The sequence below is a fragment of the Melanotaenia boesemani genome, chromosome 12 (genome assembly GCF_017639745.1).
Source record: "Melanotaenia boesemani isolate fMelBoe1 chromosome 12, fMelBoe1.pri, whole genome shotgun sequence".
NCBI classification, from domain to species: Eukaryota; Metazoa; Chordata; class Actinopteri; order Atheriniformes; family Melanotaeniidae; genus Melanotaenia; species Melanotaenia boesemani.
In genome coordinates this window covers 10,488,163-10,511,146 of record NC_055693.1, presented here as the reverse complement: position 1 = coordinate 10,511,146, position 22,984 = coordinate 10,488,163, and the positions used below count along the sequence as shown (strand labels likewise).

The 22,984-nt window shown below is 38.3% G+C and overlaps 1 protein-coding gene across 4 annotated transcripts in view; it reads left to right on the top strand.

Annotated features, from left to right (window-relative positions):
• The window catches only part of itprid2 (ITPR interacting domain containing 2), a 46,690-nt gene that overhangs the window by 13,406 nt on the left and 10,300 nt on the right, over nt 1–22,984 (top strand). For 3 of the 4 annotated variants that reach the window (XM_042001318.1, XM_042001319.1, XM_042001317.1), the window contains exons 2-11: nt 1,802–1,906; nt 2,334–2,463; nt 4,143–4,192; nt 4,368–4,421; nt 8,599–8,638; nt 8,770–8,865; nt 11,901–12,048; nt 13,202–13,262; nt 21,367–21,474; nt 22,551–22,902. In XM_042001318.1, the coding sequence (XP_041857252.1) occupies nt 1,840–1,906; nt 2,334–2,463; nt 4,143–4,192; nt 4,368–4,421; nt 8,599–8,638; nt 8,770–8,865; nt 11,901–12,048; nt 13,202–13,262; nt 21,367–21,474; nt 22,551–22,902 (1,106 nt within the window). In that variant the 5' untranslated portion in view covers nt 1,802–1,839. Of the gene's footprint in view, nt 1–1,801; nt 1,907–2,333; nt 2,464–3,700; nt 3,722–4,142; nt 4,193–4,367; nt 4,422–8,598; nt 8,639–8,769; nt 8,866–11,900; nt 12,049–13,201; nt 13,263–21,366; nt 21,475–22,550; nt 22,903–22,984 lie in introns of those variants that run through there. The other variant, XM_042001320.1, reaches the window with a different exon arrangement.

Genomic DNA, 22,984 nt, shown 5'->3' with positions numbered 1-22,984 from the left:
TACGATGTGTCCCCTACCATTATATTAGGAGGGCGGTCCGCCCCCGCAAGAAGTTCAAGTAAATTTCATCTTCTCTCTAAATTTCCCTGAGGGCTCTCTGAAGGGATTAATAAAGTATTTCTATTCTATTCTATTCTATCGCGCATGGCAATACCCCCCTCCCATTCTAGTTTAAAGTTCAGTGATGACTCTTTCCCGGCATATAAAACAATTTTTATTTGGCAAGTTCCTCATTTCTAATTTTGATAACCAAATATGGGACAATTTCACCACTGATTATTATTGAAATTCCTCAATATTAGACCATTCTAGCTTGCTTCTGTGTTTTATTTGTTCATTATTAACCTAAAATATAATGACCATTCCATCAGAAATTCACATTTATTTGCCACAACATCAACATTGTCATGAACTTTTTTTTCCAAATCTCAAAGGCTGCACATTCACACAGTTCAGGAACTCACTTCTTCCAAATGGCTATTTCCAAAGTAAAGCCCACTTTCTATGAATTTTACCTTTTTTTTCAATTTTGAAGATAATCACACCAATGCACACGCACTTTACTATGGAAATAGCCATTTGGAATCAAAAGTAGAATTAATCCGATCAGGTATAATATCAGGTTCTCGTTGTCCAGTCTATATTTTCTGTTTTTTTTTTTTTTTTGTCAGACAGATATGAAAAAAGTCTTTTTGTTACCGTGACATGTTTCGACTACATCTGTAGTCTTCCTCACTAGAAATGTACAGTGTGCCTGTTGGAAAAAGGAACATCTGGGGATGAATTTTCACCAGATGTGTGTGGGTCATTTGTTGAAATGACATGGAATGACCCAGCTGCTGTGAACTCAACATGGCATCCTTAGGATGCAAAAACAGCATTTTCATAGGAAGTGGACTCTCACAGTCCAAAGGAAGTAAAAAAAAAAACATGAAGACTTCACAAGAACAAATACAGATCGGTTCACAACGAAACACAAAGAATAGACAGGATACTCAGTAAACATCTTAAAAAGCCAACCAGTTCTGGAGTAGTGTGTTCAGATGATACAGTTTGGGTAATCAGACAATTTACAAAACAAATAAGTGAATCAACAAGGATTTGACTAATTATAGGTCCTTTATATGTAAAATATAATGTGGGTGTGACAGTGTCAGTCAAGAGCAACATTTTTATATAAGTGAGAGGCTGTCTTTTACCTACATTATCACATTAGGGCCCTGGGGTTGACAGCTGTCCAGTGTTCATGGGACTTTTCCAGTTCAGCACGGCTTCTTTTTAATGCTGACACATTAGGACAACAGAGTGCTGAGTCACTGGTTAAATAAGTTGGGAAGCAGGTTCGTTCTAGCGTACATGTTTGCTTTCGTTGTAGGTAGATAGATAACGTTGTGTTGCTCGATTGATTGTAGCAGACCCAGAGAAACTTTTCAAACCAATGCTGTAGGAATTTCCTTCACTCATTTCAACACATTGTCATATTTTGGTCGCTTTTTACCCATTTCCATCAAGATACTGTACTACATTCAACTGGTGGCTTGTGCTGCATGTGTGAGACTGTATATTTTACGCTATTAGAACAACACACGGATCTGTCTACAAGACATGAACACAGTCTGATAAGTAGACTTGGCATGAAGCACCATGGATGGCTAACGATAACTGCATGAAACTTTCCAATTGCTCAAACACAGAGTTTAGTTGCCCTACTTAAGTGTTAATGTTGAGGCCTGTGTTTATTAAAGTGTGCGGTTCATGTTAAATACAGAAACAAAAAAATGCTTTTCTTTTGTTTCTTCAGGTATGTTACCTATTGCAGATCATCAGTCCTCTGGCTGAATGACCACATCTACACAAGCAGACATGGAGAGCGGAGTTCTGGGAATGGAAACTAACACCACTACGGGTTGGTAGTCTTACTTTTACATACTTAATCTGCTAAAATAAGCCAGTAAGGAAAAAGAAAATCGCTTGAATCATGTGGATAAATGGCTATACACTACCAGTCAAACATCTGGAGACACTTTTCTATTAAACCCAGTGGGTAAGTGTGTCCAAACGTTTGACCGGGTAGTGTATATAAAAGTTAACCTAGCAGTTTACATTTACTAAAATTTTATAATGAATACTGGCTTTTCTGCATCTTTCCTTTTTAACCTGGTTGATAACAACACTCTATTATCTGGGCAAAATCTCGGAGCTAATCTTGACTTTACTGCTATGTGTGTTTTACCTTAGTTTAGTTTCAGTTTGTTGGGTCAACTAACTATCAGACCGGATTGGTGACATCATAGCAGTCATCCTGACCCACATTTCACTTGATTGATCCTCAGATCCTTTAAAGACAGTCAGCATGGCTCATAAACGGCGACAGGCCTGGGCCGTAAGCAAAGACTCCATTGGACAAGGATCAAAATCAGAACACTGTGACCTCGAGATCGCCAGCTCGCTGCCTGAATGCAGGTATAGTATTCATTTACCACTTGATTAAATTATATCATAGTCATGTTTTATATCAGGTTTAAGCTGTTTTCTAAATGTCAGCACATGCTAAAGCAGTGCAGTCTTCTCAAGTGGATCCATACTGGTTTCTTTAAAGTAAAGCTGATAATATGTTTTTGTCTTAGACATTAATTAAATGAATTATAAAACTGATGGATGTGTAAGAAATGATCAACATAACTGAAAAAAGTGAAGTATGAAAAATGGGTAATATAAGCTTTATATCCTAACTAACTAGTTGATTGATAGCCAGGTTAACTGTGTTTGTTGTTCAATAGTTTTCCTGGTGTCTGGAAGTGTTTGTGTGCTGGAGAGGTCTTATCAGGAGCTGATGTTGGACCAATATACAGCCAACGCCTAGTCGTACAGCACACAGAACACGCACATAGGGAGCAGACTTATACCCAGCGATAGGGCACATAGAGCTGCTGAGGCGAATTGAAAGGCAGAAAGGGAAAGGAAGAAGCTGACAGAAGACGGAAAGAAAAGTAGAAAAAAAGGAGAGTAAACAGAGGAGTTCCTCTTGCTGAGTCAACACTGTTATCACACACATGCAGTTTTTACCGCTGTCGCTCACAAGCCTGTATGGCCCTCTGATTCGCACGTCACAACATCTCCACACTCTCATTACCAGTAGAATCTGAATCACCGGTTGCTATAGCAACAACTACAGGGCAGGGCCTGAAGCCAACATGGCTGCCAGTGGAAAGTAGAAGGACTAGCAAACACTGGTTGCGCATTGTTACACAACTTACACAACCGCGTGTGTGTGTGTGTGTGTGTCTGTGTGTCTGTGTGTGTGTGCTAAATAGTGGCATAAAGTTTGTCCCATTGATAAGAGCCACAGGTTGTATAACAGCTCAGTGTTACCAGAGGCTGGCTTCAGAGAGCAGTTTAGACCCGATAACTCACTGCTACTGTCAACTAGCCTCACCTGCAAGTTAGTTAGCCCGAGACAACTAGTCTGGTCAATAGAAGACCTGGGATAGATTACAAACGACAGGGATTTAGTTTGACTGGGAATTAGATTGGGTTACTTGGACTTAACCTAAAATGCACTTTGTCTTGGTTGTTAAAGCTAAATCTGACAGGCTAATGTTACTTAACTTTGTTTAACAGATAACCTAACTTACTGAACTTAAATTTGAGAGGCATGAAACTGGATTTATTATCTTGAGAAACTGTTAACTTGGATTACCTGGTCACAGCTTGGCAAGCAGTGAGTACTAGTGCACCAATATTGTGCCATTAGCCTGACAGTTAGCAGGTAGAGTTAACATTAGCCAGTTTAAGAGTTTTTAATTAGCTTTTAGTTTTTAATTAGTTAGTTTTTATTAATTTAGCTTTGAGATAGTAGATAAACAGTAAGTGTGAAAGACAGTCGCGAGCTACGTAAAGATACACTGCAGTGAAGGTTGACAAATAATGACGATCTTAAACGCTCGATTTCATCTTGATTGCGTCTTTTGGCAAATTGTATTTTATGATACAAAATACTGATAGATGCAGCTTTACGGTTTGTGTCATGTTTGCTTTTAACAAATAGTGACTGAACCAATTTTACTAAAAGAATGGTATGTTTGATTATGCTTTAAGTTAATGTATAACTCATACTTATCCTCTTTATGTCTGTTGTCCAGGACACCCCTCAGAGCCTCTCTAGATGATCAAAGTGCTTCTCCCAACAAAGGTAATCCACATTTTTGGTATGATCTTTATTACACTTTGAAAACCCCAAAATTTTAAGATGATTCAACCTCCTTTTTCTACATGTAAGTAAATAGTTTTCTTGAGTGCTTATGTGCTAAATGGGTTTCACAACTGTACCACTTAAAGTGTGTTTGTGTGTCTTTGCATGTGAACAGGAGCACCGAGGAACGGCTGCAGCTTTGAAGATGACCTTTTACTGGGAGCTGAAGGTTAGTTCAGAGGAAAACACACAATACAAATAAGATTAGCTATTTCTGCTCATTGTTTAATGCTTCCCTTAATTCTGTAATTTAATTTTGATTAAAATCTGATTCTCATCCATGGCACGTAAAGGAGTGTTGACATTTTGGTGTAAAATTTGTTCCCATTAAATTTGTCATAGTAATAGAGGGCAGCACGTGTGTGTAGTGGCTCCACCAATTATATAAAAAAAGATCAATTTCGTGAGAAGTACTATCTTTGTAATCATATAGCATATTTGTATAGAAAACATTCAGCGTTGTGCATGTGAAGTAGGGTTATGACTGTAAATGAAAGACGAAGCTGTGACAAACAAAACATCATCAGCCGAATCAACAGAGCATCTTGTGATGCTGCACTTCATTTTCGTTCCTAAGTCTTGTTTCTTCATGAAAAGTCAACAGTCATGAAGGTGTGGACACACACTGCATGCATGACTGACTCTTCTCTGAAAGCATGCGTGCTTTCATCGCGTCTGCGATCTCCTGTGAACACATCAGAAATGGAGGTGATGGCTACAAAGCATATAAGCTATGGGATTAACAATAGTAAGTAATGACCTGACTTTGAATCTGTGTGTGTTTGTGTGTGCTGTCAGAGGTCAGCTGGTGAATTCAGAGACTGAATAGGTGCTAATTATTTGATGGTTGGAATTTATGGAATTATGTAGAGTTGAACTTAAACAACCTGCATAGGAACAGATGTTTTAGGTGGATTTTTCTTTTATTTGTAGGTAAACAATGTGAAGAAATCTTCCACACCGTCTGAGTTTATTTTCTGTGATTGTTTCTAATGCAGCCGAAAGGCTAAATTACGTGCCGCATGATTGCAATTTTCCGGCTTTTCAATTTTTACCCTTTGTTTTCTGGTTTTATAGTCTTTATTTTTTTTCATTTTTTTTTTTAACTTCAGTCAGAAGAAACGTCTGAAGGTACTAAGTAGACATATTTGCTGTCAAAACGCCACTCTATGCTAGCAAATTTTCAATATCCACCAAAAGGAAGCTCTTTCAGTTACTTTGACAGAGCAAGTTTTAAAGACTGCATGTTAAACAGATGAAAGAACAAATAGTACAGCATTTAAACTTGAATGGTGTATTTTCTCAATACTCGAGCAATCCTATGATCTTTAGCCTGTTTTGTTATATTCTTACAGTGAGTACCTTGGTTGTTCTGAGCTATATGTGCCATTTTCTCATACTGTATTCACATACACTATAAGAACCAGAGGGTAAACAGATTTCAGAAATGATCAGAAATACTCCTGGAAGGGAGGTGGTATTTTTTAGGTTAGCTGGAGCTTTCATGGTAAGGTTTGCAGTGGTAAGCCTTTCTGATTGGTTGCTTATTCATAGCTGATAAAATCTATTAGCATTAAATATTAAATATTGAAACTCAGATATTCTTGCCCCTTTAATCAGCTGGGAATGGACTGGACAGGCCCACCGCAGACTGGCATTCATTGAGCTGCCTCTAAAATGATGGAGGAGAGTAAGCTCTGATTGTAACAAGAGAGGTGAATCTGATTGCATGGACTCTGGTGAAGACCAAAGAAGCAAACTCTGATCCCTTTGAAAACCGGGATCTCAGTTTGCTTGCAAGTGAACTCCTGTGCACTCACAGTGTGAAAGCAAAAATATATCATCCAGTGGACCAAATAAAGGAAATTACGTAGGAGGCAACGTACCATGTGTCAGATAACTGGCTGCCTCTCCTGCTGCTCATACTGAACAGATTTAGGTGAAAACTGCATTTGTTTGAACACCAAAGTAAAAACAGAAACTTCAACACTGAATAAATTTATTGTTGCTCCAATGTTTACTTGCAGTGAACAACATGTATTTATGGTCCTGGCCAGTCAATAAGACAGATTTTCTTCTACTTTTTTCTTGGTCAGTGAGCGTTTCAGGGAATATCGCCCCCTAGCAAGCAGTCGTTGTACCTGCATGACATCCAGACTTTCTGGCCCTCTTTAGTAAAGTGCTGTTTGAAAGCAAATCAAACGAAGGTGCAACAGTTTTCAGAAATTCCCACCCAGTCAAACAAAGTCCCCAAAATTATCCTGGTGTGAATGCGCCCTGAGCTAATCTCTGAACGCCTCACAGCTGTTGCATTCTAAGGCACAAATAAAAACCCACAGAACCTGTAGAAACATGTAACACTTCTATATTCTAGGTTTATATAGCTTATCAGATTTCCTTCTTAGATCACTTTAAAGGCTGAATATTTACCAGGATTCTGAGGACTGTCAGGAAGGAGCAAAACACTCTGGTGGGCCTAATCTTCCTACTCTATACTGTGCTTTAGACCCCATAGAAATGAAAAGGACCCAGGGCTGAAATAACCTTTAGCTTTTAAATGAATTCCCAGGCTCTGTAAGATCTGGGTCCTATTGGTCGAAATGTGCCTAGAGGTGGCTTTTGCTCTTGATACTAAAGACTTTAGAGATGTTGTGTATGAACAGTTCCTAATTGCTCATAATGATGTCAAACATTACCAGGAAAGAGTAAGAACAGAATAATGGATGAATGGGATGGAAGTAAATTAGTGAATTAAATAGTCCAGAGTGAATTTAGGTGAATAAGTATATTTGTCTGTGGGGCTGTGCTGTCGTCAGCTTTTGCTCCTTTAATCCAGCTGTCTGTCAGAGAAGAAAACATTGTGGATTTAAAGCCGTTCAGTGGAAATGAAGTGGAACAGAGAGATGCAGGAATGGTGGCAGCAAGACATGTCCCAACAGGTTCTTTGTAAATGTAAAAGTAAATATATTAGTCATACCTCCATTTGGGGATGATTTTCAGGTCTGTGACAGAAGAAAAGTTGACCAGCATCCAATTTAAACTTAAAAGCTGTAAGTAGTGGCAAATGAAAACATAAAAAAAAAACAACTGGTGCCTGATTTCAGACTGAAATAGAGGTTGTGTCTTTGTTAGCTGACGCTAGTTGTTTAGGAAATTGCAGCTACACCTTGCCCTTTTTCTGCTTAAACTAGTGTTAGCTCCTTAAGCTAATTGAAAACCTTCTGTAAGTGACTTGCAAATGAATGAAGGAGTAATATTTTGAAACATGTAGTCCCAAGTCATGGACTAGAAATCTTGTTGCTTTTGGATGCTCTCCTGTATTAAGTACAGAGAAATTTAAAATCTGCCCATGTTTGAATAAACTAAATTATTTGGCTGCTGAAAATGCATCTTTCCTGTCTTTAGATGGCTTTTAGCTCCTGGTAGACCGGATATTACAAGGAAGTATTACAATTAAAGTGGAGGAACAATATAAGCTTAGCTGTTTTCTAAGTAATGCTTCTACATTAGCAAGAGAAAATGCATTAAGGATGACAATGATCTAAAGAGTTTGGGAAAGAAGTAACAATGCCAGGCATTGAACAGTCTTGAATTAAACTAATCAGATTCTCCCACTAGTTTAATGGAACTTACATTAGCCTTAGATTTTCTAGTTTTTTGGTTTTAAGATCTTTGCAGAAGTACGAATGGCTGAACATGCTGTAGATTAAGCTAATAATCTCACTATTAAATTTATTCAGGCTACTTTTTTCCAGTTTACTCATGGAAAGGCTTACAAACACAACCCCAGTAACTCTTTTTCTACAGATTATTTTCTCCTTTTATTTTTCGATGCTAGCATGCTAGTTTGCCATTTAGCTGATCAAAAAGGTTGCAACCTCCTGCCATAAGACAGATTAGCGATTAAACTAAATTAATTAAATATATTAACCACAATTCATTCCTTTTACACTCATGCACAGATTATATAAAGGATTGTTGGAACTCTCATGCTAACAACTGCAGTTAACATTATCATCCATTATAGATTTTATTTGCCTTAGTTTTCTTGTGTTTTTATTTTTGGGGGATGGATTACAAAAAGAAAAAAAACTTTCTAACTCTTTATTTAAATTAAGTTTGGCTTTTGCTATTAGTAAGCAGCATACAGAAGCCAAGAGGTTTGTTCAGTCTGTTTTCCTGTGTCGTTTGTTAGATAAAAGGAGCAGCTTTAGAAATTCACCTTAAGCTTAGGAAGGAAATAACAAAGGCAGTTTTATTCATTTTATGGTTTGTTACCACAATGCAAATGTAGCATGTTAATGTTATAGAGACATGTTTCTTAATTTTTCATTTTGTCTCTGCAGCCAATAATCTTCAGTTCACTAACGATAAAGCTGAAACCTGGTGAGTTCTCTTGTATTTCATCCCTAACATTCAGTAAATGAAGTAGTAGCTGGTTGATTTTTTTAGATGTTCTCTCACTCTACCATGTCCTTGGATGCTAACGTTTCTCTTTGTTCATGCGTTGTGTTCAGTTTTGGTCTTCCAGCGGATCAGAAGAGGAGTCAGTTTAAAGAGAAGGGGAGAAGTATGAACTCCACTGGATCGGGGAAGAGTAGCAATGTGTCCAGGTCAGTTCATCCCATCACTTCTAAATCACAATCACTGAGGTTTCTGCAGGATGTAGACCAGTGATCTCAGGTGCAGAATAGTGGATACTGAGTGGGCTGTTGCAATAGTTAAAATCAATAAAATGTTTTGATACAATTCTGAAAAAATTTTTACGTCAGTTTTTGCATCTAAATTAGATTCTCATTTCTCTTAAAAAAACAAAACTTTGTATTTATAGTACACACACACACTAAAACTGAAAATTCAGTCTAGTATTTATACATTCAAACCCAGTCCAATTTGGATATTTATCTAATCTATGTAATAGGAGGATACAGTGGATAAATGGACTTATCAGCTATAAAATGTAAACTTTTCATGTTAGTCGTGTAGAACATTAGTAGTGGGAAGGAAGTTTAAACTAAGATCATATATAATAAAGCAAAAGTAGAACTTAAAGTATTTCTACCTATAACAACTATTTTAAGCAGTGAAAAAACCCTAAAGACTTGCAGTCATTTCTGTCCTACTGCACATTGATATCATGATGTGTGATCCTCTATCAATGGCATTTACAATGTGAGTGGAGTAGCAAGATGGTACCCACAAAACCAGATGCAGCATCTAGATCAGGGCTACTCAATTCGGTCCTACAAGGGCCTCAATCCAGCAGGTTTTCCATGTATCCCTGTACCAACACACCTGAGTCAAATTAGGTGGCTCTAACAGCCAATCAGGTTCTACACAATAACTCATTAATTTGACTCAGGTGTGTTGGTACAGGAATACATGGAAAACCTGCTGGATTGCGGCCCTCGTAGGACCGAATTGAGTAGCCCTGATCTAGATCAAGGGTCTCCAACTCCGGTCCTCGTGAGCTACTGTCCTGCAGGTTTTAGACTTCTCCCACTACAACACACCTCTGCACAAGCCTGTTAATGACCCAGTGATTTGAGTCAGGTGTGTTGCATCAGGGTAGAATCCAAAACCTGCAGGACAGTAGCTCACGAGGACTGGAGCTGGAGATCCCTGATCTAGATGTTATATATCTATACCTGTTTAAGGAATATGTCCTCATAACAACTCACCCAGATGGTGAATCCTTTTTTTTTGTGGCACATTTCCAAAAATCTTTACCAAAGTCATGGGGATAACTTTCTAATCCAAGACTCTTGTTTTTCACAACATATAAAACAGGTTTATTAGTCTTATGGTTATTATCCCTTGAGTCCATTCATAAATTAAATGGCCTTTGAGGCTCTGTCTCTTTAACACTGTGATTTTTACAAAGATAAAACACAGTTTGCATTTCAGCAGCTAACCAGTGATTAGGCTCTTTATTTACAATTTTCTTTTCATTCTGATAACAGGATGTTAGTAGAGAAAATGGGAGCACGACACCAAATAAAATAACAAGATTCTCAGGCTTTCATTTCTGTAACCTTGATAAGATAAATACTTGCACAACTAATTTGGCCAGTTAAGGTCATCGCTAGATTTATTCATTTATCTGAATTGTTTGCTTTTCGTCATTCAAAACAGCATAATTAAGTTTATACTAGTTTAGGTCATTATCTACCATGAGTCTGAAATATATTACCCCCTTTGGAAAAAAAGGGCAGTATTGTGGATTTTGTTTGCTTTTTGTTTAGTTGATTCTTATTATGTTTTTGCCTTGTAATACACGAGATACTCTTTAGATCCGTAAATCTTTTATGTCTATATTTTATATCTTTTATGAAATTCATATTAGCCCCAGGGTTTAGTCTCCTCTCTCCTACAGTTATAATTATATATGATCTGTATTACTTTTTTTAAACTACTGTAATATTTACAATTATAATACATAAAATGCCAGATTGGTGAATACCCAAATAGATTATACAAACAAACTAGTAAATCTGTTTCTGAGAAGTCTGTCACTTTTAATAACTTGTTAAAAGGAAATTCAGGTTGTCAGTATCGTAGCATCCCTCCAAAAATCCCTAGTCACAAGAGTTGATGAAAATCCAACCAATTCTTAAAGCACACAGTTATTTCCCAGAAAAGTAATTAAAAGTTCTACCAACCACCACAAAGTTGGGTATAAAAATAATCCACAGCTAAACAAATCAGATCAAATCAAATCTTACAAAAATCACAGTAACTATGTTGTGCATGACTTTGATTTTCAGGATAATGAAATTTCCACTTTAACTCTTGCTTTTCCAGTAGTTGCCTCAGATAAATAATCTTTCTTTTAACAGTCACTAAATTGGTACACATGAAATTATCTCCACTTATATCAGAGTAAAGCCTCGTTTCCAGCACCGGGTCAGGACGGTTAGGGTGCGGATATGGTTTGTAAACTGTAATCCTGTTGCGTTTCCACAGCCAACCGTAACCTTACTTGAGAGGCGGAGTATCAGCAGGATGGTGATAGATGCCTCAGCTATGTAATAGCATGATGCCATCGCAGAGCCTTCCTTGAAGTGGAACCAAAACACGGCTCAGAAACAAAGGTGGTCATCCAGCAGTTTGTGTCCTTCTTGGCGGTGCTTCGTGACGCCATTTTAAACGGAGATTTAATAAAACAAAGATAATATGTTGCTCTAAACAAGGAGCCGTTTCTGCTTTGTTTTTATGCCAGGCCACACATGAAGTGACTTTTTTTTTTCCAACCAATCAATGGATTGCATTGTGTCAAGCTCCACCCTTTTGGGTCGGTTTGGTTTGTACCCCAACAGAAGGGTCCCAACAGAGTGAACAGTAGTCCAGACTGAGCTTCACTTCATCCATAAAATAGCAGGATTCCCTGCAGCTGCTCAGGTTTCTTTGGGGCTCCAGCTGGGTTAGTTGAAGAGCAGATAGTGGTAGAAACCATTTGAAATGATAACTGCCTGAATACTGAGATAATTAACCTCATTATGAGACTCAACCCACTAACTGCATGCTTTGTATGAGATGTGCCAATGGGCTATTGTTTTAGATATGCTACAGCATTGAGACAAGGCCCTTCCTCCCCTGTGGACAGAGTGACTAAGTGGTGTACTAACTGCTGTGCATCTGTCCACAGTGTTTCAGAGTTACTGGACTTGTATGAGGAGGATCCTGAGGAAATTCTCCTAAATCTGGGTTTTGGTCAAGAAGAGCCTGACTTGTCTGCCAAGATTCCCTCCAGGTTCTTTAACAGCACCTCCTCAGCACGAGGCATCGACATCAAGGTACTACTGTCTTTAAAACAAATGTTTGGTGTTCTTTTAATATACATAGAACTGCACACAGTTTTAACAGGTTACGTTACACTGTTTATTAATATGAGGAAATTAAGGACAGAAACTAGGCTTTTATGACTAAAGAAAATCCACAACAAAGGTGCTTCAGATGCAGGGAGTTCAAAGCTTAATGAAAACAAACCAGATGGTCTTTACAGGAGCTGAGAACCCAGTTTCAAAAACAAATAGTAAAGAAGACTACAATACACAGCATAGAAATTCAAAGAAGAAGAGTAATACTAAAGAAAAATACAGTAAAACCTATGAAAAGCCTAAAGCCAAGGTTGACATTTAAACAAGGAAACAAAAAATATATATAAAAAATCTATTTACCTTGACAATAATTCAGTCACAATGTGCTTTTTTTATTCTCTATGATCACAGATGTGATACCAGAGCACCAACTGCTGCATGAAATTGGTCATACCCATTATAAACTAATGCTTCACAGCCATCAGTTTTACACGTGACCATGGCCATAGTCATATTCAGAGAGAAACAACCTGTTTCGACCAACTTGAATATCTCTCAGGATGAGAGCTGGTTCAGACGTATGCTTGTTCACAGTTCATGGTGCTCTGACCTGCCCTGTAGTCACAGTTAAAAGTCATGTGTCTATTGTACATAATACTCTATGATGATGCAGCTTTGTCTTTCTCTATGGATCAGAGGAAATGCAAACATTTTTGCAAAAAGTAACTCCCCTTAGGGAGCCTTATTGGCTTTGTAAGCAATGACTGTGTCCTTGTACTAACAAAAACAAGCCATGACTTTGACAGTCTGTCTCTTGTGTTTCACTACAATTTTTAAAATTGATCGTGTTTTAATAATGTTTTTCCCCACACTGGAACTTTATTTCTTGCATTTTATCTACTTTATTTTAGCCTTTTCTTTATAGAATATCTTTTATTTCTTTAAAAGTTTGTTTTTTTAATGCACTTGTCATTGCTTCCTGCACCCTGCTGTAATACTTTAAATGTTTTATGTATAGCACTTTGAATCGTCTTGTACATGAAATGTGCTATAAATAAATTTGCCTTGCCCTATCTTTAATCACTGATAATGTGTTCTAATGACATCACTTCCTGTTTTTTTTCTGTAGGTCTACCTAGGAGCTCAGATGCAACGCATGGAACTGGAGAACCCCAATTATGCTCTTACCAGTATGTACCTCCATACTATCTGTAGTGTCTGTGTGTTTACATGGTAGATCCTCAGCAGCTGAGCTGCTCAGTTAGCAAGTCTTTGTAATGAAAAGCTCAGTGGTTCATGTCCTAAACTGTAGATGGAGGAAGTGAAGCACAATGATTGTGTGCGTGCCCTTTTCCCAGTATTACTGGGCTGTTTTGTGGGGTCCTTCAGCTTTTTTTAGCTGTTCTGCCAACTGCCTGGACACTGCCAGCAAGAACAAAGATCTGTTTGTCCCAAAACACCCACAAACACACTGGCAGACACACATGATACACACACGCAGACCTGCCCCCCGACATCCTTTTTGTTTTCAGAGTTGTGTCTGCATGAAGCTACTGGCTCACTAATTGAGCACACACACAAACGCTCGCGCACACGCAGCTGATTCTCTTCTTCTTGACAGTTTAATGGTTCTGGTGCTTTAAAGCTCCTCTGTGTGTGAGAACAGGAATTACTACATAACTGAAAGTAATTAATGTCAGCAAAGGTTTGATTATTTTCACTTCTAAATGGCTGCTTGACCAGTTTGAAACTCATCAGTAGTCTTTGTTATTCGGAAGGGAACAGGAATTTTAATGAGTGTAAACTGATCTAAATATTTAGATAAAAATGGGATGAAATGCATGGTTTTCAAGCAAGCACTGGAGATGTTTCAGAGAGGATGCAGTGTGAGGATAATGCTGAACGATGTTCTGAATTTTCTAGAGTCTGTGATATTTTTCATTTCTGATCACATGTTCATGTCTCCCTACTTAAAAGCTTTAGTTTTTTAAGTTTAGTAGCTTTTTCAGGTCACTGGTGATCCAGGGCTTGTTGTTGGGGGGAATGGATGAAAACTCATCTAACAGTTTGTTTGTCCTGGGTACAGATCTTTTCCTTTACAAGTACATGTCCAAGATGACACCATCTGCTGCTGACGAGCACTTATATCTCCACCTTTGTTTATCCCCTCACTTCATTATCTTGATCTTCTCTAACAGACTTAAAGCAGTGTAGAAACACATTTTAATCCTAGATGAGTTCCTGCAGCAATGTTGCGATGTAACATGTAACACTGCATTCTCTGTATTCCTTTTGTGTACTTGTTGGCTAGCAATCTCACATTTCCAGTCCGAAATGTTGGAAGAATTATTTTTTTTTCTCTGACTTGGTCCTCACTGTTTCCTCTTCAACTCGTGCAGTATTTGGTGTGTTATTTTGCTCATTAGTTTGGTTTGGAGAGCATAATTAGTTAATCCTGGTGGTAAACAATTTTTTTTTCTGTTGCCAAGGATGCTCATCCTTAGAGATTCTGAATATTATTCAATGTATGACAAAAAATTACTTGAGCAGCATGTGTTTTCTCATCTACACCAGTGTGGAAAAAAATCTCTAAAAATTAGCGTGACAATGGATTATCCTAAAAATATTGACGGAAATACGATCTGATTCACTACAAATTGCTGCCACAGATGGTCCATTTGAGAATTGAAATTTATGAAAATTTGAAAAGATATGCATGCCGATAAAAGTTGCTGCTCCAGGCTCTTTTGTTGACCTGTGTATTGCTTTCCACTCACTGGTCCATATTATTGAGGCTTATAAATATACAGTAGCACTGATTTCCACTGTGTGTGTACCTTTCGCATCTCTCACTCCACCTATGCTGGATTTCTGCGTCTGAATAAGATCGGTTACGGCATCACTGGCATAAACGCCGCACAGATCCACAGACACGCACCTCTTTCAGGCCTGACGTGCACAACTGCTACGCAGACGGTTACGCGGAAGTAGTCTCTTGTAAATGGTCAATTTGGGATTACGTTTCTCCGCATTTCTGGATCTTCTCACTGAATTTGTGTGGTAACCCTCATTTTTAAAAACATCCAATAGATCAAGTAGATGAGAGGCTGATCGAATTATTTCTTCGTTTGCTTCCACAAGCTCATAAAAACGCTGTTTTGGACGCCATTGTTTTTAAAACAGGAAATACGTACTGGAACTGAAGTGAACCATCAGAAGAACTCCATCCTCTTGAGTTTACCAGCCGATACCACCCCTGCTGCCACCTTCAGATTAGGAAGAGAAACGCAACACGACACCAAAACGACGCGTACCCCCTACGCTCTAGTGCGAGAGCACTCTCACCAGCGTCATCTACTCTGTAACTAACCGCATGCAGACGCTGCACGAGTATAAATCCAGCTTTAGGTGGCACAAGTATTTTGTTCTTCTTTTCCGATTTTCTGGTGTTCATAAACAGATTTAGGTTTGACTTGAATTTGTGTTTCCTCTAACAGACCACAGCTCTTTTTTTCCGTCTTTTCGTTCTGTCTCCTGGCTTTTGCTTTTTGTTACTGGCTGTAGTAAAGGTATATAAAAATACACTGACCTGTTTAGTCTGCTCAACCAACCACACATTTGTTAAAGTTAGAATCACACATTCGACCACTACTACCACACATATTAGATTAAACACTTTTTGACACAAAAGTACTATCAAGCTCAAGTACATCAGACTTTTAAATACTTTAAGCTGACTTATCAGTGTGATGATGCAGATCATCAAGTAATTAAGATTCCTCACAAACTGTTTTTTACATTATAAGTCTACAAGGTAATTTATAAACGTCATGAACCATCTGTTCAGGGAACAGTTCAGTTCACTGGTCAAAGGTCACACACACACACACACACACATACACATTAACCTGAGTGTTGGATTCCTAAAACAAACACCCTCTCTAATGTAGGGCAGACAAGGCGTGGCTGCTGCATACATACCTCATGTTTTTCATCTTATCTGTGGATCACTGCTTTATCTTTAGATAACTTAATGACTTACAAGCTGTTTGGTGGCACAAATACCAAGATGTAGTGATTCATTTGACTCAGCAGAAGAGCAGAGGGAGCACATTTAGGCAAAAAAACAAGGCTTAAGGGCAGAAAACAACACAATCATTGAATGAAAATACATTTAAGGCCTGCTGAAAGAAAACAAAAGAACAGATTAAGAACTGCATCTGTCCCGCAAACACACTGGGGAAAAACTATCACTGTAGTTTTCCTTGAAAGGCTCTTTGGTCATCTATTTGAGTTGGAGCTATGATCAGTGTTGATCGTGACAGAATGGCCACGTTGCATTTAGTTTAATAATATTTACTTTGAATAAACCCATATGAGGTTTTGGAGTGGTCTTTAGCCACCTCGATCGAGCTGCTGTAACTCTCTAACCAGAAATAGCAGCGCACTATGTTTTGAAACTGATAAGTCATTGTTCCAGTGAGCTTTATATTTAGTACATTATCACACTACTGCACTACAAAGTCTCTCACGCACTGCCTACACGCTGTAGTTACTCATTTTTCACCTCACATCTAAAATGTGAGTGTATTTGCTGGGAACCAGAAAGGTAAGATGACCATTATCTAAATTTGTGATACTTGAGAGCTAATCATGTACACAAGGAACATTTGTTTAGTCATGCAACAGCATGAGACTTCCTCTTTTGGTTGATGGTGCAAACAAACCACCAGAGGACCTGTCTACATGAAACTAAGGAGGTCCAATTTTCTTTCTAAGATGAGCATTTAAACATACTGTAGTTTTATTGGGCTGCAAAAGGAACTGCATGTCGTCATGGATTAAATTATTCAACCCATCACACAGCAGTTAATGCTATTTTTGACTGTCCGATCACAGAAAAAATTAAACTCTGACATAGTTGTTTGCATGTTGCCAAATGACTTGCATAATCTTGTAAATTGCTTTTACAACTTGTTGTGAGATTGCCTCTTGAACTGTTCAGTACTTTGAAAACATACTTACCCACCAAGCAATCTGCTACAATTGGACTGAATTAAGTTTAAAAGTTTTTATTAAAGCCGCACAACTGAACTTTGACAGATTTTCTCAGTGAGCTGTAGGGCTGGGGCAATATATCGAGATTTTCAAATATATCAAGACTTTATCAGACACAATATAGAAGGAGGGAATCGTTTATATCGAGATAGCTTGTTTTGAGTTAAAAACATCTTTTCTTTTGCATTTTGCTCAGCTGTATTTTTGTAATGGTAATTAAAAAGTACTTTTTAAATATATTTTGTTTTAGGAGCATTTAATTTAATATAAATGTACTTTAATTTCAGTCAGCTGTTTTAATGCACATCTGCTGATGAACCTTAATTAAAGTATATTTAGGACTGAAGGCTGTAAATTAGAACTGTCTCTAGGTTACTTGACAAAAAAATATATATCGAGATATATATTGTATATCGCGATTCAGGTAAAACAAAAAAAATCGAGATATAAGATTTGGTTCATATCGCCCAGCCCCAGTGAGGTGCCCCATAATGACGGCTAATTTGGCTTCTATCTTGCATCCTACCTGTACTCTGAGCTCTCTCCAGCCGGCAAAAGTCACTCCAATGTTGAGTCTTGCCTCTTTCTCTTTCTTTTCATCTTTGTGATGAATTAGACATGGTGCATGTTCAAAACAGCTGGTGTGTTGATATCCTGTTGCTGACGTGTGATGTGGTGCTGTAAAGCTGTAAAGTGTAAAATTACGCAGTGTCACGGAAAAAAATATGTTCATAATACATGTTACTTTGCTATAAAAACAAGTCAGAAACGTACATTTTTAAAGTCGAAAAGTTACATAGTTTATAGAAGATATGCAACATCTTGGTGCAGATATTGAATGTCAGCCAGGGTTTGAATTACACTTTTCGGGGAAGCCTTATTTTCAGGTGTGCACCGTGACTTTGCAAATCAGCTTAAGACAAAGAGATAAATGATAAATTATCTAGAGATAAATTATGTGCTTTGTAGCAGCTAAATGTCTCTGATTGGATGTTATTTTGTAACTGATAATATATTTCTCAGTAGTAAAGAAAAAAATACAACTGAAGGCAGCAGCTTTCTCAATAGTTATTTAAGGACTGTGTTTGAAGAAATCTGCCTATTAGTGCTTTTGTAGACATGGAAACTGATGAAACTTAGTAAAGAATGAAAAGAGAGAATGAGAGAAAAGCTCAAATGCTGTTTTCTCTGCTCCAGACTCCTGCCGTAAATACTGCAATGCTACAAAGTTACAACCTTACATTTCCAGCGCTCCTGATGGAACGGGTTGTAGCATGTTGTTTAATAAACACTCCACATACTAAGAGCAATGTTTTGTCCTCACATCACAGTTGATTTAAATATGGTTTGATTTAAAACTATCTATTAACAGTGAAGTGTCAGACCCGTTTTTTTTTTTTGTGCGATTCCTGGAAGGGTTTTTATTTTTTCTCCCCAGAACATTCCCATACTCTTCCATTGGTTCCCTGGATCCCAGACACACACGTGTGTGTTGTTGTTTGTTATGTAAGCTCTGTTCTCACCATCAGAAAAAAAATTCTCCTGGGATGAAAAGAGAAAAAATATGGAGTATGCACCATTTTTGCTTATCCCTCACTTCCTGTTATAGGATCCTCGGAATGAGCATTAATGCAGAGTCAGCAGGAAACACACTTACACACAACTACTATCATCACACACAGCTGGCTGCTTTAATAAGAGAGTCTGTGGTCACGTAGAAATGGAAGTGACCTAACTATAATGTATGAAGGACAGACTTCTTTGCAGCTTCTTTTAAGTGTTCATCCACTGATCTTTTTCATGTAACAAAAAATTGGTTTCTTTAATTTTGACTTCTATTTTTGTACTATTTGTATTATATCAATTAACAAAAAAGCTTTTTTAATGCAGATTATTTTCATTAATTTACTATTGCTTCAGCTCCTTTAATGTTGTAATGATGCATCATGCTGTATTGCTTCCTCACCTATTTGCTGTTTTGTTTTGTTTTTTTTTTTTTGCATCTTTTTTAAAGCTGTTTTCGGAATTTCATGTGCAGCTTGGTTGTCTGAAGCTGGGCTGTTTATGGCTGCACAGAATGCAACTGCAATAAGCTGTAAACATACCATATCTGTCGTGGTTGCTTAGTGATGTAGAAGCAAACTTTGTAGTCACTTACACACTTAGTTGACTCTGTAATCACCTTTTGTCTTGCCATATTTGCTGTCTGTTTAAAATGTACCGATGGTTTACATTCCGTCTGTCAATGTCATTTAATGTTGCAGACGCTGTTATTATAGTAGTTTACTCTCATATAATAATTACAAGAAAATCATTCAGTCATTTAGCCTCTAATGAACTAAGAAAGTGCTTTTAAAATTCATGACCTGGAAAGGTGAAGAGGTGTGAGAATATGGTGAGGGTGCTGCAGAGCTGTATTTCAGGTGATGACACAAAAGTAAGTCAGGTGTTTACAGAGCAACAGGCAGAAGACTGAAGTCTGTGTTTCATAACGACTGACAAGTATTTAAACAGCGAGGGATGAAGGAGAGGTGAGGAGGAGGAAGAAGGAGGGCAAAGCAGGAAAGCATGCAAGTCATTATCCTGTTAGAGATGACACCCACAGCACAACTTACACAACCACAGAAAGAGGAGGAGGAAGGAGGGAGGAGCAGCTCTGACGTCTGTGTTGACTCTATGTGAGGCTTTCGTGTGTGTGTGTTTTACAAGAGAAGGTTATTAAATCACAATCTTTTATTTAATAAAACGGCATATCAATAGACCAATGAGAGAGCTCAGGTTTGCAATAGATTCTGTACCGAGATTAGTTTTCTGCTTCTTTTACTTAGTATGGTTGAAGCTAATTATTGCTGCTAACTTCTTGTTGCAACTTGTGTAATAAGCCCTTTAAAGTTTACAGTGAGTCTAATTTATATTTAAGACATCTGTTAAAGTTCTTTCATCTATAGCCCTTCACAGCAGAAGGTCACAAACACCTTTAATTTCTTTCCTTCAGGTCTGCAGGACAAAACATTTGTTTGACAAAGGTCTCCTGCAATAAAATGTATTAGAAATCCTGACCTTAAGCTTTTATTACTTCTTATCTGTTATTGTTTTACTAGTTTGTTGCAAGTAGAAGTAAACTCTCATCTGGAGCTGCAAAAAATTTCATTATCTAGAGACACTGTGATAGAAAACTGCTCGTCCAGTGTTGCTGCAGTTTAACAGGAAACACATAAAGCGGGGTATTACTGCAAGTCTGACTACATCATATAACAAAATTATATCTGGACTGGTACTGGTGATGTTTCTGGTTTTCTGTGGTGTCATAATGCTTTGAATTGTTTTAGCATTTTGCTGAAGTAACTCATATTTGAAATATATTTCCGGTCAGAATCTACATTTTAATTTTGGTTTGAGTGTTTCTAAGATTGTAAATCACCTGGACCTTTCTCCTGTGTCACTGCAGAAGTCAAAGTAACTCAGATAATCACTCTTTACAACCATGCTGAGTAAAAATGCATCTCCATTTTGCAACCTTGAGGTGAATGAACTGCAAAACACACCTACAAGTCCTGTGAAGCAGAAACGGAAATCTGATGCTGCAATTTACCAAAACCAAACAGTTAAGACTGGAAAAAATGCAACACTGAGGCTGCAGATGGTAGTTCATGGTCTTACACCAACAGCCTGAAACTATTAACCAAACCTGCCTCGAGTCCTCAGTCCAGGCTGCTGCTGGTGCTGTCATGGTGGGAGGAATGCTTTCTTGGCACACTTTCGGCCCCTTAATATCAGCCCGTCGTGGCTTAAATTCCTCAGCTCTTCTGAGTATGTTGCTGAGCATGTGCTTCGTGGCCACAGTTTACCTATATGTAAATGGATACTTCCTGCACAATAATATGTGATGTCACAAAGCAAAATTCATCTCAAACTGGTTTCATGAAAGTAAGAAAAACTTCTGTGCGGTTCAGTGGCCTCCGCAGTTACAAATCTGAATCCAGTGGAACATTTTTTGGGATGTAAAATTAAATATTGGCACCGCGACTTCAACACAGCTATAAGTTATGGACCAAGATGTTACAGGAGAGTTTCCAGGATCTTGCTGAGTAAAACCCTATCATGTGCTGCAACAGTTTGACAGCAGAGTGAGGTTTGATAAAGTGTGACTTAATGTCTGGGAGAGGGGGTCTGTTCTGTTTCTGTCTGTCGTTTTTCTGCTTTAAAAGTGAAGCCCTTTGTTTCTGTCTTTCTCAGGTCGTTTCCGTCAGATCGAGGTGTTTACGACAGTTGCTAATGAGTTTTTCCAGCTCTACAGTCAGGTTTCTGGACAGTCTGTACCACAAATCACCTCCAAGGAACAAAGTAACTATGGCAACCACACAAAAGGGCTGTCTGTCAGTAGTTTATGTTGCTGAAGAGCAGTGTTGTGCAAATTCATGCTTCTCGTGAACTTGTTCAAAGTTCATTTCATTCAGTATAAAATGAATCGTTCATGTTCATAGTTCAACATTTCAATTTTGGACTAGTTCATAGTTTATTTTAGTTGTTATAACCCTATATATATATATAATGAAAATGAAAGATTGTAGGAAAGGTCTTGCCCTTTCCTAGTGGCTTTTCTTTTAATGGCAAGGACTTGCAGCTATCCTCTCAAACTGGATGGATGCTTCAACTCCACGTCTCTTTAAATTAGAAGTCGATGAGGCCGATGTTCTAACTTGCTTTTTAAGTGCAGGCAATCATAACTTGCATCGAAATGTTAGGTTTTTACTGTCAGTATATTCAGCAGGCAGTACATAGTACACAAAGCATGTGATGCACGGGCTGCTTCTTTCCTTCCACCTCTGCTTGCCATTTCAGAGCAGGACTCCCCGACTTTGCGTTGTTGGTTTGCTATGCTAGAGTGTGCAATGCATGGTGGTTAACGTAGTATGAAGTCAGCGTAGCACCGGTAAAAATGTAGGCAGTGACTGTTACAGTAGTGTTCCCCAACCCTTGTCCTCAAGGTCCACTATCCTGCAGGTATTAGTTGTCTCTCTGCTGCTACACACCTGATTCAAATTAAATGGATCTCTGACAAACTCTACACAAGTCTGCTACTGAGCCATTAATTTGAGCCAGGTGTGTTGCAGCAGAGAAACATTGAAGTTGTGCAGGACAGTGGACCTTGAGGACCAGAGTTGGGATCCCTGTGTTACAGGACCTTACATAATCCGAACATTCACTTTCTTTATTTACAAATGCGTTGCGTTCAATTCAGCGTCCACAGAAAAACTGACTTATTCAATGAACGTGTTAATGCACAACACTGCTGTAGAGTAACTTAAACCCACAGGCAAGGACAGCTGAGACTGTTAAATAGCAGAATATACTTTGGTGAAAATTAAAAATGATAAAAATCTTTCTTTTTAGTAATCTTTGTTCTGTATTTCTCTTAGGTGAGGGAAAAGAAGGAGGAAGTGGTGGAGAGGAGAAGCCTGCTCCCTTAAAGAGAAACAACTCTGCTCTGAACGCCGCCACTGTCTTCAAGAGAAGAGTCAGCAGACGTAATCTGCTCGGGTCGACCTCCGAGTCACCTGACGCACCTAACCAGCACACGCAGCTAAACGGACATGCAGCCAGCCCTGACAACGCCAAAGGTTCAGAGCAGGACAGCCACGGTACAGACTCTGACCATCAGGGGGATACGGTTAGCCAGAAACACTTCCGCAGGAAAGACAACGTTGCACTACCGACGGTTACCGAGGAAGCCAGCGGGGACAAAGAGACAGAGCGACTGGTAGACGGCAGGTAGATTAAAACTTGATATTATTGAAATGCTGGAGCTGCTGGAGTTGGAGCTTCTCCTGATTACTTTATGTATGGTGGTCAC